Genomic DNA, 13896 nt, shown 5'->3' on the forward strand with positions numbered 1-13896 from the left:
GGCAAAACAGGACTCCAGTTGGTGGGGAAACACTTGAAAATTAGGAATACTAGGTGATGGTGGGTACTGTTGTGTCAGGCAAACTTGTTCACTCCATCCCAGTTTCTCTTAATTTCTTACTTTCTCTTGATAGTATGTGTGGACTGACAATGGTATGTTCTTGGTAACCTATTGATTTGATTGCCTTTATAGTACATCTTGGCTCCCTTAATAATTTTTAGTACTGGGAGTGCACTTTTAGCATTACCAGAACCCTGGTGGTTGAATAGTCTGGTATAGCTCTGTCCACTTGTTGAAGAGCAGCTAGCCTCCTTGTTAAAGGTGAAGGGGCAGGATGCTTCTTCCATGTCAATCAGGCCCTTGACTGGAGAGCTTTAGTAGCAAAGTTCCTTGATTCTTGTTGGGCAACCTTAATTTCTTCAAGAACAGTGGAGATTGGATTAGGCCCTGACTCTGGGACTAGGTTTGGTGTTCCCTCCAAATGCCCTGGGCTGCAGCCTGACCTGCTCAATGCTCTCTTGAGAAAGCATTTGGAAGAGGAAGAAAAGCAGGAGCACAATTTTCTAAAAAACAGAGCAGAGTTGGTTTCTGTATGAATAGCTTTGAATTGTGGAAACCGGAGATGATGTCTGTAGACTCTGTTACTGTGGCTGTCAATGTCTGTTTCTGAGTGAATTAATTATCTTTTTCAGTTACCAGACTGGAAGAGAGGGAAGCAGAACTGAAGAAAGAATACAATGCTCTTCATTCAAGACATACAGAGGTAGGTAAAGAGATATTCCTTGGAGCTGTGCTTTGAGAAGGCAGCTGTGCATCAGGGACTTGGTGGGAAGGGCATCAAGGGAGCTTCTACTGCACCCGTGTTTGCCAAGGGCTCTCTAAAGCTTTTGCTGTGAGTTTTTGGAAGGTTTTCCGTGTGTTCATTGAAATCCTTTATATTAAATTGTAGGGCAGAGCCGGATTGATATTGGCAGCATGCATGATCCTAACATGATGTTTGCTGAGATGACTGAATTGAGGGGCAGGGGTGGGATGCAGGCTTATTAGCTTATTAGCCTAGCGGGAAACCAGAGTTCCCACTTAGTTTGTTTCAACTCTTTCTTTGCTTGAAAAGGTAGTCTGTCACCTTAGATAGTCATGTCACCCATTATGTTTCACGTGACTTAGAGAAAGACCTGATGATTAGCAGTCAAATTTCTTGAGATATGCCAAGACCCTCCTTGGGGAGTACAACTTACTTTTATTTTATTTTATTTCCCCCCTGCAGCTTCTCTATTATATTACACATTTTGAGTTTAGTACAAATATTCTTTGTTCAAAATATTGATAAATCGAACTGCTTATTTGCAAGAACAATTTGGCCAATGTAATTATGGTCAAGTTGATATAAACTTGTATTAGAAAAAAGCCCTCTCTGTTGCATGGAAACCAGTAGAAAAAAACTAAATTTTGTGACCAGTATTCATTAGCAGACGTGCATGATTTTGTTGGCTAAGGCATGTTTCATTATAAGGCCTTCTGACTTGCTTGAGGCATTTCTAGACAAAGACAATTGGGAGTTACACCAGGCCTCAATGTTTGCTCCAACACCTCTTGCTCAGTAACAAATGTCACTTACTGGCAAATTGGAAGATGAGGAATTCTGAGGTGGCTGGTCCATCTCCCCGCCCTGCACTAAGTCCCTCTAATAAAATGGCTGCCCATGTGGTTCTGTAGGGGCAGCCATGTATTTTTCTTGGCAGAGTCAGCATGTTGTAATTTGCAGCTCCATTTTCAATGTGTGCTGTTGTAGCAGATACAATTTTTAGCTGCTTAGAGTAGCTATTACCTGTGAGGGAAGAAGAAAAATAGAAAAGGCAGCATTTGGAGAACTTCATAACAGTGTCAGTATTCGGAAAACTTGAAAAATCAGATCCAGGAGCTCTTTGAGGAAACCTGATTTTCTAGATCCATTTCAGTCGGGGGTTTAGGCCTGGTTTTTGTCACAGAAACTGCTTTGATTGCCCTATATGATCTGTGTCGAGTGAGGGACAGGGAAAACGTGTCCTTGTTAATTCTCCTCGACCTCTCAGCTTGGAATCTTCAGCTGGTTCAGTGACCAGGTTTCTCACTAGGACAAGACAATTTGAGTATGTCATGCCAATCCTGACCCGATTGCACTGGCAACCAATAAATTTTTGGGCCCAATTCAAAGTGCTGGTTTTGATCTTCAAAGCCTTAAACAGCTCAGAACCACAATACCTCAAGGACCACCTCTCTATGAACTGACCTGGAACGTGTGATCATCAGTTGAGGCCCTTCTTCGTGTGCCTCCTCTGTGAGAAATCCAGAGGGTGGCAACATGAGAACAGGCCTTTTCTGCAGTGACTCCCTGTTTGTGGAATGTTCTCCCCAGGGAGGCTTTCCTGGCACCTTCATTACAAATCTTTAGGCACCAGGCAAAAGCATTTCTCTTCTCCCAAGACCTATGGCTAATTAAACAGTCTAAGGCCTTTTAAACTGTGTGTTACTGTTTTTGTTTCTTACTATTTTATGTATTTTTAATGTTTTTATATTGTAAACCACCCTGTGATCCTTGCATAAAGGGAAGTGATTTATTTATTTATTTAAAATAAAAACTCGAAGGCTGACCATGTTCCAGTATGTACGTTTGAATGGAGATTGATTGAATTCCTCAAGCCAACTCTAGATGTTTTGTGTGCCTGATGTTGTCAGCTTGAACTTTGTAACAAGTAGAAAAAATGCAGGGTACAACAGCTTTATATTTTTTGCTTTAAAAAGCGAACGCAGTCTTACAAAATAGTATTGTTGCCAATGCTGCAGCCTAGGTCCTGGTTGTTAGAAAAACCCTTGGCGATGAAAAGGGCTGTGAAAGGAAAATGCACATACTGTTGGTGTTGATTGCAACCAGCAAAACCTTTTCCTTCCACACAACTACTTATGTAACTGATATGTTGAGTCGCCCGTTGACAGATCTTGACATTATGTGAGTGGACATAGAGAAAAGTATGCAGTAGTAGAAGATAAATATTCAGCTTGATAAACAAGGATGAAGATCTGTAGGTTTTTAACTTCATGTGATTAAGATAGCAATGCACATTTGGCTTCTTCAGGAATATTGTGTAGGACCATATTTATTTTTAATCCATTTTTTCAGACATCAGTTGTGAGTCACTCTGGGATATGTTAATAATTCTATACAGTGCTGGTAGCTGGCGCTTGAACATAAATGAAAATGAGGGTTTAGCGAGCAGGAAGAGCCTATGACAGGGAGCAGTTCGGACTCCAAAGCTGCAGCAGAGCAGAAGGTCAAGAGACTTCTGAAGAACCCAGAGAGTCTCTCTCTCCTGCTGGATAATGGATAATGAGGAGGGCAGGACAGAGAGCAGAGGGAAACATCCAGGAAAGGAGGAGCCTTAGTAAGGGCGGAAGGCAGGGACCTCTGTCCTGGCAACTGCTCCATAGGGGCAGGACCTACTGGGAAGTGTTGCTGAGTTGTATGCCATTTCCTGGAATAAAGAGTTAACTTCACTGACAACAGAGCCCTGCGTCTTTCACGCTGATTTGTGTCTATGACTCCCACCCTGACACTTGATATGTCTCATTCACTTACACTTAGTACAGTACTTAGGAACCTAGAGACTGTAAGGCAATCTGATCCAGGGCTTGGTGGACAACAAACTCTATCCCCACCGAAGTCAGAAAGCATCTATGGCTTCAGCTCATTGGGAAGATGATAGGAACACTGTCAGAGAAGGAGGTGAACCCAGCCGTTCAGAGTCAGGATTGTGTGGTGATTTAAAACAAAAATCAAAATCCTTACTGATATATTCACAGCTAAGTCCTCTTTATGTCGTGATTTAGTGAGGACAAGGCAGAAAGGGCAGATTCGAATGCTGTCTACTCTCACTTCTTGCAGGACACACGCACACAAAGTCTCTTATCCTGCCTTTCTCTGATTTTTTTAAAAAAAATTAGAGGGTCTTGAAAGCTGAGTAGCTTAACCTTCCACCATGCAATATGACTCATGGCCCTGTTTGCACGTTAACTGTGAGTTATAGTTTGTAGCAAACTATGGCTTACCATAAACAAGCAAAAGAGAAGCCTTTGGAATGGGGAATTTATCATTATTGTGGACCATAAGTGGCAGAACAAGTTCTTCAAAAAGAATCACTTCATGGTAGAAGGAATCCCACCAGCAATAGATGAACAGAACTTTCTGCCCATATTCAATCTTTGAGGTGTATTTGCATGTCCCAGTAAGAATCAGTCAGAGGTGTTACCTTCACTTTTCATACTCATCAAGGACAGAGCATCGTTTCTTGGATTCACTAGTGCCCAGTGAGTTAATTAGACCATTAGCCGTCTTCGTGGCCCAACTGGTGGGGACATCGTGGCATCCAGGGACACATGTTGGAAAGTATTTGGGAAAGTACCCCATTTTTCAGAGTTGTCTGCTCTAAGCTATGTTGCATTTTATAAGAAGGAAACATTCAGGTATGGAGTGATATCTTTGCTAGCTTGTAATCAATAACAGTATTGGAAAACCATTGTGGTAGCTTCTGTACAACCAGCCAAGAATGGGCTGAAAGAAATGGTTGTAATGATGGGAGAACTGCACACATGAAAAAGCCACCTTGGATCACTTGGTTATCTAGTCAAATCAGTTTGTGTCAATAACCTCCATAATTCTCATCCTGATTCTGTAAATCATTAATGCAAAACAAAGAGTAGTCTTTTTGATTAGGTATTGCATATGACATCCTAGTAGAAGTACTCTATGTTGATTCAGCTGATTCAGGCAATGAAAACTAATTTGGATGCTGCCTTAGTGCTCCTTTTAGAAGCAAAAGAGAGAATAGAAATTTCTAAACCAAAAAAATGTCATTAAACCAGTTGTGATTTATGAAGACTTAAGGTGTGATAGCCAGCTAAGTCATACTTTGGGTAGACCCACCCCACTGAAATCAATGGGCAAGTTATAGTAGTTTATTGATTTCAATGTACCTATTCCAAGTATGGCTTAGTTGGATATCATTCAAGGCTATTATTAATGTACGTCCAGCCTGGCAAGTGTAATTGAAAAACTTAAATGATCAAGACTTTATAAAAAAAGAACAGAGCAGCAACTCTACAGCTCCAAGATATGAATACGATTAGAATATTGAAAAATCACATTTGATCTCAATAATGGAAACTAACATCTCTACTATTTTTTTAGGTATGCTCTCTTTCTTTGCTATGTCTGGTTACATGTGCTGATTTGGTTCAGCTCTTCCTTCAACAGTTGCATCAGTGCAAAACCTGCTATTTTAACAGATATTGAGTAATTACAAGGATTAGAAGGACTCATCTCTAGGCTACTTGTCATAGATTTCCCTCCTGGAGAGCAGCCAAGTATGAACAGAATAATTGGTTGCAAGCACATGAATGAATGCTGGTAAAATTGAAGCATTAGTTTTTAAGATATGATTGGAAGCAGTTATATTTTGGGTGGGGGAGGAATTGTGTACCACTGTCCAGTGGTTCACATTGATCCATCTCTGCCTTTTCGTGACTGTTGACCAACACTCTGTGTTTTGACTTTATGTGGCCACCCATCCTTGTTGCTTAAGTCATAGATTACTTCAGGTCAAGAAGGTGATAAATTTACACTGACATATATGTCTTTGGGAGAGAAACAGATTGTCTAAAAACAGAACTAGCGAAAATATTTCTGTGTTAATGATCATGTTTGGCTGTTTTGGCTACATGGCAGTCTATGTGCTACTTTTGATAATATTTTGACTTTTGTGAACAGTAAGCTAAATCAATTTTTATTCCTGGTTTATTAGCCAGGGAAACACATAACTTGATTATTTATGAGCAAATGTGGTTAATGCTTCAACTCTTGGAAAACCTAAGTTTTATTCCTGTCCCATCACACCTTTTGAATATGTGTAAAACAATTTGATTTTCAACAGAACCACCATGTTAATGAAAAAAAGGATAAAGACATTTTTGAAATGGAATTTCCTTCCAGATCCTGGTAGGAAAAGCTTATTTGTAAGTTACACAGACCTTTCTCCCCAATATATTGAACTAGATGCATTAAATATCTTGTACTACAAGGATTCAGGATCTGTTGCTCTTCAAAATCTTGGGCTGTCAGCCCCAGTTGCTATGTCCAGGGACCAGGGATGGTGGAATTGCTAGTACAGCACCATCTGGAGGGTGCTGGGTTGGGGAGGCTGATGTATTCTTAATTTGGAAGGGTGGTTTGTAATAATAGCAGGTATGTATAAATCCCTGGTTATGAAATGATAACCAGAAGGATAATTATGTATTTGTTTTGTAAACTTTATCTTCCGTTGGATTGTTTTTGAATGATGAGTGGGTTACAAATTATTCCTCTTTAATATTCTGCATTTCAGCATTAAAAAGTTTGGGCAACAATTGCAAATATCCCAGTGAGGTTAACTTAATTGAAGCCATTACATTATCAGTACTGGCAAAGCAAAAGTCAACAATAGCGTCATAACTGTTGCTGTTCGGGGTGCTGAAAAGACAATTGAAGAAAAAGAGCAAGTGGAAGCCATTGTAACTATTCTTACATAGCTCTGCTGTGCTAAGTGCATGTAGCTTGTGTCACTTATCTATTGTCTTGAAAAAGTCTTGCTACTCTTCCAATGCTTGTCAGATGACAATGGTTATTTGTAATACTGAACAAGTTTAATGCTTCATAGTATGGGGGTAGCAAATAAGCAGGGTTCCAACCATGAGCCACTGCAACTTGAGAACGCTAACTTTAACATTTGCAACTCCCTGCTGTGTAGAAAGCATGATTTCTCCCTACTACAGAAAATCTGTCACTGTATAGGATTTCAGCAGAAGCTCCTTCGGGGAATTGGGAACCCCATTCAAGATCCAGGAGAAGCATCACCTGAGTATCCGTTATGAAGGTGTCGGTCTCCCAGACACAATTGAGATGATTGAATTTTGAGTGTTGACAGATGTACTGGAGTGATACGAATGTGCATAATTTTATGGCTTCTTCTCTTCCCAAAATGTCAGGGACAAGTTAACATGCACCACCAATTTTGGAGTAAAGAAGAAATAGTTTGAGGGTGTTGTAGTCATATGTGGTTACATGGGTTGGGGTAGGGAGAGATGCATTTTTTGAGGAACAATGAAGGTAATCTTTATACCTCCATAAATCCGAATCGTAATATATGACTCTATTCTGATATGGTTGGCTGTGTCTTCTAAAATCTGATATAAAATGGTATACATTGAAATTTTATTTATAATTCCTTTTAACTGTGCATCCGGTTGAACTCTCTCACAAGCTTTATGGGCCATGAGTAAATCAATTTGTAAGCTGAAGAACTTTTAAGTACCTGAAGTTTTTTTAGACCCAGTAACAAATTGACTCAATACATTTTTAAAATCAGATATTTAAGAAGGTGGTACACATAGTTTCAATTGTGGTATAATTATTTTTTATCGGAAGCAATCTTGTGGGCATATATAGCAGAAAAGTGGAACATGAGGAAAATGAATAAATTAATCATTTGCATAGCAACTGCACATGCCAGTCCTTAATGGGAAAAATAATGTTGTATCCAGTGCAGCCATTTTATTCCAGTGTAGATTTTGGTGACATGCAGGGAGAGGAAGGGAAACAAGTTTGGATATTGTCCTTAGTGTAAAGAAATAGTATTTTAATGTTTTGAAGTTGGTTTATTTATTGTTTGTTTGTAAGTCATATTGGAAATAGTTGTGTATTTTAAAGGTGGAATATAAATGATAAATAATTGTCATTATATTTCCCACTGTGTTTTAAAAAGAAAGAGTGGCAGCTGTGTCACATGTGTTTGAGATGCAGAGTATTCACAAATCACTTAGACATTCAAATCGGCTGACGGTGCAAACAAGACCTCACAATATCATCAGTATAACAATGTTAACATTTTTTAAAGTATTCCGTTGGTAGTTATTAATGGTAAACACTATTTCTTCTGCTTCCTTCATTATTTGGGCACTAGTAATGCAGAACTAACTGCTTGCAGCTTAGAGCTTAATCTAAAATGTCCCCGAAGGCTGGAAAAAACAATTATGTTGCATATTGAGTGACCACAGTGTGATATTATCTGATGTGATGGTTTGTTCAGCTGTAAATAGTTTCATTTGCACTAGTTATTAGTTCTGCTGTGGAGAGAATTGTATTAAAATGTTGCCTATTGAAAAAATTGTATTTTCATGTTAAGGTCATATGTTCCTTCAGAGAGACTGAGAGATTTTTTCCCCTATATGTTTTAATCTTAGAGATATTTTAGGTACCTCTTGTAAAAGTGCATCTGAATCCTGTGGACATGTAACTTTTTTCTCTGCATCTTCTTGTCCTCCGTCATGGCCAGAAATGTTCAATGTTTCCCTCGTTGACTCCTTCCTAGCCACTTAGGGGAAACAACACATTTAGAACACATCTTCGGAGAGAAGATTTAAAAAAAGCTTAACAAACCTCTTTAATTAAGTTACCTTACCTTGGAATTTGGACAGGTAGGGCACAATTTCAGACCCTTGTGGAATGATGGTGCCTTAATTCTCAGATTAAAAAGAAGTCCATGGGGTTGCTAGGATCCTTTGGAGTACATTTCGTTGTGCTGAAAACTTTAGAGAGTACAGCTGGGTGAACTGGGTCTGGAATCAGCCTAGTGTGACTGATTATGGAGCCACACAAAATCAACAGATTTGGGATGAGATGTGATGGAGGATAACATGCCAAGTTCAAGGGGAATAAAATCGGAAACTATTTGACATTTTACTTTTACCTTATTGCTTTTAAGATGTGATGCACCTAGGATCCCACTTCAGTATAGAGCAGGTTTCAGGCTCATATCTGCCCTGCTCTGCCCTTTGTACATGAAAGAAAGCATAGGAGTCGTGCCTGAAGAAACCTGTTCATTTTGCAAAATACATGAAAGATACGTGTACTGTGTGTTTTCTCAGTTTACTCTTGCATCTCTTCCACTCACTGGGCCTCCTGTCTATTCTGTCAATTTGCACCCGGGTGAAAAACTATTGGTGTGTATTTGTATTGTGCTGCTCAGATTGCTGTTTGCATATGCTGGAATGGGGACCTTGGAATAATCAAGACAGTCAGTGTAAAAGATCAACGAATAGCCTTCTCAAGGTGTGTTGTCAAGGTGAAATTTCTGTGCATACTGGGAGGGGAAAATAACATTGCTGTAAAAAAGATATTTAATGGTAAAATGTCTTGATACTTAGGTTACTTCATAAATGGAATTAAGTTTATGATCCGAAAACAAAATACTCATAGTACCTTAAGAGAAGGTTTATTCTTTGGAGCAGGTGGTGGAGGCATATATTGTATTTCCATTCTGCTTAAACAGATATGAATAGTTTTCTAAAGTAATCCCCCCTCCTTCTTAATAACAGATGATTCATAATTACATGGAGCACTTGGAAAGAGCCAAACTTCATCAACTGACTGGGGGTGACCAGCTAGAACCCATCATGCACAGTAGAACTAGGTAAGCTTTACCGATCTTTGGCTGAAGATAATCTATTATATTTTATCTTAAAGACTTGGTTCTTTGTCTTCAAACATTAGGCTGAATGATGGGGTGGAATTATTCATAATTGCAGTATATGAGGGGTTATCGGAAGGGGCGGGTTATGTTTTTGCTGTTGGGACACTTCAAGGCCTGGACTGGCTATCTGCTAATATTTTAACTTTAAGCTTGTACACATATATCTGGTATGACAAGCTGTCCCTCCTTTTCATTTTCAAAAAAAGCAGCAGCGAAAAGATTAGCAATTAAAGGTTTTGAAATAATTGAATCGCGGTTGTCTGATGTGTACCTTCGGGCACATGTCTGTGAGAGGGCGTCTCTGGCGGAAGCCTTGTGACTACATTATGTAGATGTCGGAGCCTCCCATCCAATGAACTGGAGCTGAGCAGCCGAGGTTTGAAGTAGTGGGGAGGAGAAAGAGGCGATCAAGCTTGCTTGTATCTTTAGGTTGCTGCATAGATGCTGGGGAGAAGAGAAGCAGCTCCATGGTGGTTTTTTCTCCCGGTTAGGTGGGGGGGGAGAGTGAGGTGATGTCATTTTGCTTTGGAGCGGCTGCTGCGGAAGAGAGTGGAAAGCCGCTGCTGATGGCATTGTTTTTGTGGCAGCAAGTGAATGACAGACACTCACTACAAAGATACTCCCTTGTCCCCTGCGTAGCCTTGGTTCTTGCAATTCACCATGCCAGCGCAGCGCCATGAGTCCTGGATGCATGCTGCTATTGGTGTTTGGCTTCGTTGGCGGGGCGGTGGTCATTAATTCAGCTATTTTAGTCTCTCTCTCTGTTTTGCTGCTTGTGCACTTTTCTATATCCACTGGCGTGCCAGCTCTGACGCAGAACTTACCAAGGATTCTCAGGTACCCTGAACTACGGAGCCTTCTGTCATTTTTGCTGTATTCTTTGTTCTCTGCTTCCCATTATTTCTCTTCTCTTGGGAGGGGAGGCAGGAAGGAGAGGGTGGGAAGATGCTAATCTCTTAAGTGTCTGTTTCAGGCAGAATCTAGTCTCGGTGTCTATAGGCTGTGCAAAAATCATAAAAGACCTGTTTTAAAATGTAAAAATTGGCTTCATTGTGCTTTCTTTGAGACTACAAAGTCATTTGTGTTCTTGAAGGCTATTAGCTTTTCTCTTTTTATTGCTGAATCCTGTAAACGGCATAAAAGTGCTATGTGAATACATTGTGGACAAAGCTTGTATTCACTGTATTGTCAGGTGCTTGACTAATGCTGGGCAGCCTTGCTTCTGTGGTCGTTTAGGCCTTTCATTTATTTGGTTGGTGCTTTACTCCAGAGAATTCTGCAGAATCTGCTAGCGGATAGTCTGTGAAACTATTATAATAGCACCTTTGCATCTTTTTGTAAATCGAATGCTGACAAGCTAAGGTGTAGACTGTAGAGTGAAGAAATAGGGTTTAAATATCTTGAATTATAAGAGCAATGGCAAAACTCTTTTCATAGGAGATTGTAATTTGACCAGTAATATGGCTTTCTGAAAACTTCTGTTATGTATTTAAAAGTATGTAATCCAGTACTTTGATGCATCAGGGCAGAATTTGATTGTGCTTAGTAAGCAAAAGTAAAAAAATCAAAGTGCAACTTTTTACAATATAGCAAACACTGTTTCTAACTTTATTATGGCTAATATAATTGGTAGCATCCATACTACCCATTGTGAATAATTTTACCTTTGTTGTTACGTAAAAAAAATGTTGTTATGTAAAGTGAGCTTCATCCATGTCTTTAAAACAGCATTGTTGACCAAATAGACATTGCTTTACCTCTGATTCTTAGATTCTGCTGGGGGAGGATTCCCAAATATTTTATGTTACCCCAGAATTGCAGGGGTTGGACTAGGTGACCCTTGTGGTCCCTTCCAGCTCAACAGTTCTGTGATTCTAAGTGCAGGAAGGAATGATGAGGTGGAACACCACCAAGGGAATGCAAGAATCCGATCTCATTAGAGTTAATTTCACATTAGCAGTAAAAGAAAATGTAAAGTTTTATTCACAAGGATCTGTGTGGTTCCCTTGGTGTGTTATCTTCTAGTAAGCTTTTAATACTTCGAATGCATATGTTTAGACATAATGCTAAACCAGGTTTTTAGAATATGGAGTTTGGAATATCATTCAAACCCTAAAGTGTAGTTAATATTTTCTGCTTGTACTAGAATTAAACCAACTTCATTAACTGTGGTGTGATGGTCATAGAATCGTAGAATTGTTGGTTTGCTTCTGCTAAACATAGCTAAGATTAACCACAATTTGTTCAGATTCAGACAACATGGCAAGCTACAGATAATTAAAAAGATGCAAAAGTTTCTAGACTCCTCACTGTAGGAGGAGGGGAAAGAAGGAGCTTGCAAACCCAGGGAAAGGTTAGGCTCATTTTTGTAATTCTAAACTATGGTTTAGCATTACATCCAAACCAGCCATGTGTGTTGGTGTTTTCAGTATTTTGCCTGTTGTTGAATATGGCTTATCTGCAAGTACTTTTTAAAGGTTTTGTAGTAAATAGAAAATTCAGATCATGTACGTTTGCCTAGAACTATAGAGAATTTGGCTGCAATCCCTCATAGCTGTAATTTTCAGTAGCTGACCGCTAACCTTTACTTGGTTTAGTGGATTAACAATGAATGTGTGACTTTGTACTGAATCAATGGTATGTTTTTAGATAGTGGCATTTACAGAATAAAAAGAGCTCTTAATGTTCTTTCATGGCATGGCATGTGTATATAGGAAAATGCTGTGTGGGAGATAGCATTTAAGAAGTCCTTAGTATACAGTACTTGCTTATATTGAGTATTTTTATTACAATGTTTTGTTTGTAGAATTCAAATATTTATAAAATAATATTTATACAGCAGTAGAAAACATCAAGAGTAATTAGTTTTGGGAAGTAGTTTTGTAGCAGGGTACAACAGGCAAGTCTTTCCAAGGTCATTCTGGTTTCTACATTTAGCAGATGCTAGTCTGTGCATCTTGAATCTCTTCTCTCTTTGACAAACATGAAAATTAATATTAAAAGTAGATGAAAAGTTCCCTGACCTCAGAGCTTCCTTTAATTAAAAAAAAATTTTTTTGGCATGCACAGTAAGAAGATCATTGGTTAGCATGTTCAATAATCTCAAATGTATGTGTCCTGGTCCCTTATCTTTAAATAAATTTTAAAAAAGGTAAAAAATACATTGCAGAAATTGGCGTTCTAACACGCCCTGTGTGTAAACGAGTTGACTTCATTTTGAACCCAGAAGGAGAGAGAATTCTCACCTCCTCATTCAGGATTCTCCAGTCGCCTATTTTTGACCCTAAAATGTAGCGTAGTGAAACTTTATCAAAATAATTTGAAGAAGGCATCAATAACACAGGCTTAAGTGGAGCTTCTTCCCCTCACTCATATGCTTTTTACAAATGTAAGAATACTAAATAAGCTACTTGAATGATTTCTAACAGTCATAGCAAAAAGTCTGGTCAGTTGTGCCACAATTCCTACAGAATAGTTACAGTGACAAGCTTTGCAGTGCAGCGACCTTTACTGCTGTGGTGATTTGATACTTGCTTCAGTAATTCATCCATACATAGTAGAAAAATTAACCCGTCACTCAACCAAAACCTTATTATTATCATTGCTTGCACAGTTACAACATTAGACAGATTGGCAGACAGTAAAGTCACATAAACAAGAATTTGCCTAATTATCTCTCCTTTGTTTCTGTTCCAGTAAATTAAAGTTTAAATAAAAGATTCCATTGGCCAGTTAACTAAGATGTGTTTTATCATTTCTTCATTGCCAAGCTTAGTAATGATGCTAAATAGGTATTGCTTCTGCATAGCACCAATTCTGTGTGAGTTTTATAGAGGAGGGTCAACTGCATCATGCTAGGGATAGAGTTCTCCACCGGGGAGGAATATGAAGAGACCCCTTGTATTATACGACTGGAAGATGTTTGTACTGTCAAAGTAAACTCTTGGATCATATGTACAAACCAGTATTGAAATAAGGAACGTTGCCTCAGTTTAGCACTGGGGATTTCCGCTTTTAGAAATTTGTGTCCAAAAAGAGCCCTTAATTGTTCCTGCATTGGTTGAAAGACCATATTTTTCTTCTTCTTGGATTTCTCTGCCTAACTAGAGACTTTTTAGAAGTTTTAACAGTCTCCTAACGAAACAGCATTGGATAGAAACTCGCACTCTTGCTGATTGTATATGCATGATAGTGTCCATGGCTAATATTTAATCACTTGCTCAGTTACACTTTTGTTTTCCTTCTGGTAGTTTTCTGTCCCCAGTTCATATACAGTCTAAGCTGAATCTGTTTGAGACCC

The 13896-nt window shown here is 39.0% G+C and overlaps 1 protein-coding gene across 6 annotated transcripts in view; it reads left to right on the forward strand.

Moving 5' to 3' along the window:
• Positions 1 to 13896, forward strand: part of SPAG9 (sperm associated antigen 9) — a 76516-nt gene that overhangs the window by 16278 nt on the left and 46342 nt on the right. For 4 of the 6 annotated variants that reach the window (XM_082211024.1, XM_082211026.1, XM_082211025.1 and 1 more), the window contains exons 3-4: positions 693 to 763; positions 9442 to 9536. In XM_082211024.1, the coding sequence (XP_082067150.1) occupies positions 693 to 763; positions 9442 to 9536 (166 nt within the window). Of the gene's footprint in view, positions 1 to 692; positions 764 to 9441; positions 9537 to 10013; positions 10434 to 13896 lie in introns of those variants that run through there. The other 2 variants (XM_082211028.1, XM_082211029.1) reach the window with 1 other exon arrangement.

The sequence above is a fragment of the Podarcis vaucheri genome (assembly GCF_965113315.1).
Source record: "Podarcis vaucheri genome assembly, chromosome: 2".
NCBI lineage: Eukaryota > Metazoa > Chordata > Lepidosauria > Squamata > Lacertidae > Podarcis > Podarcis vaucheri.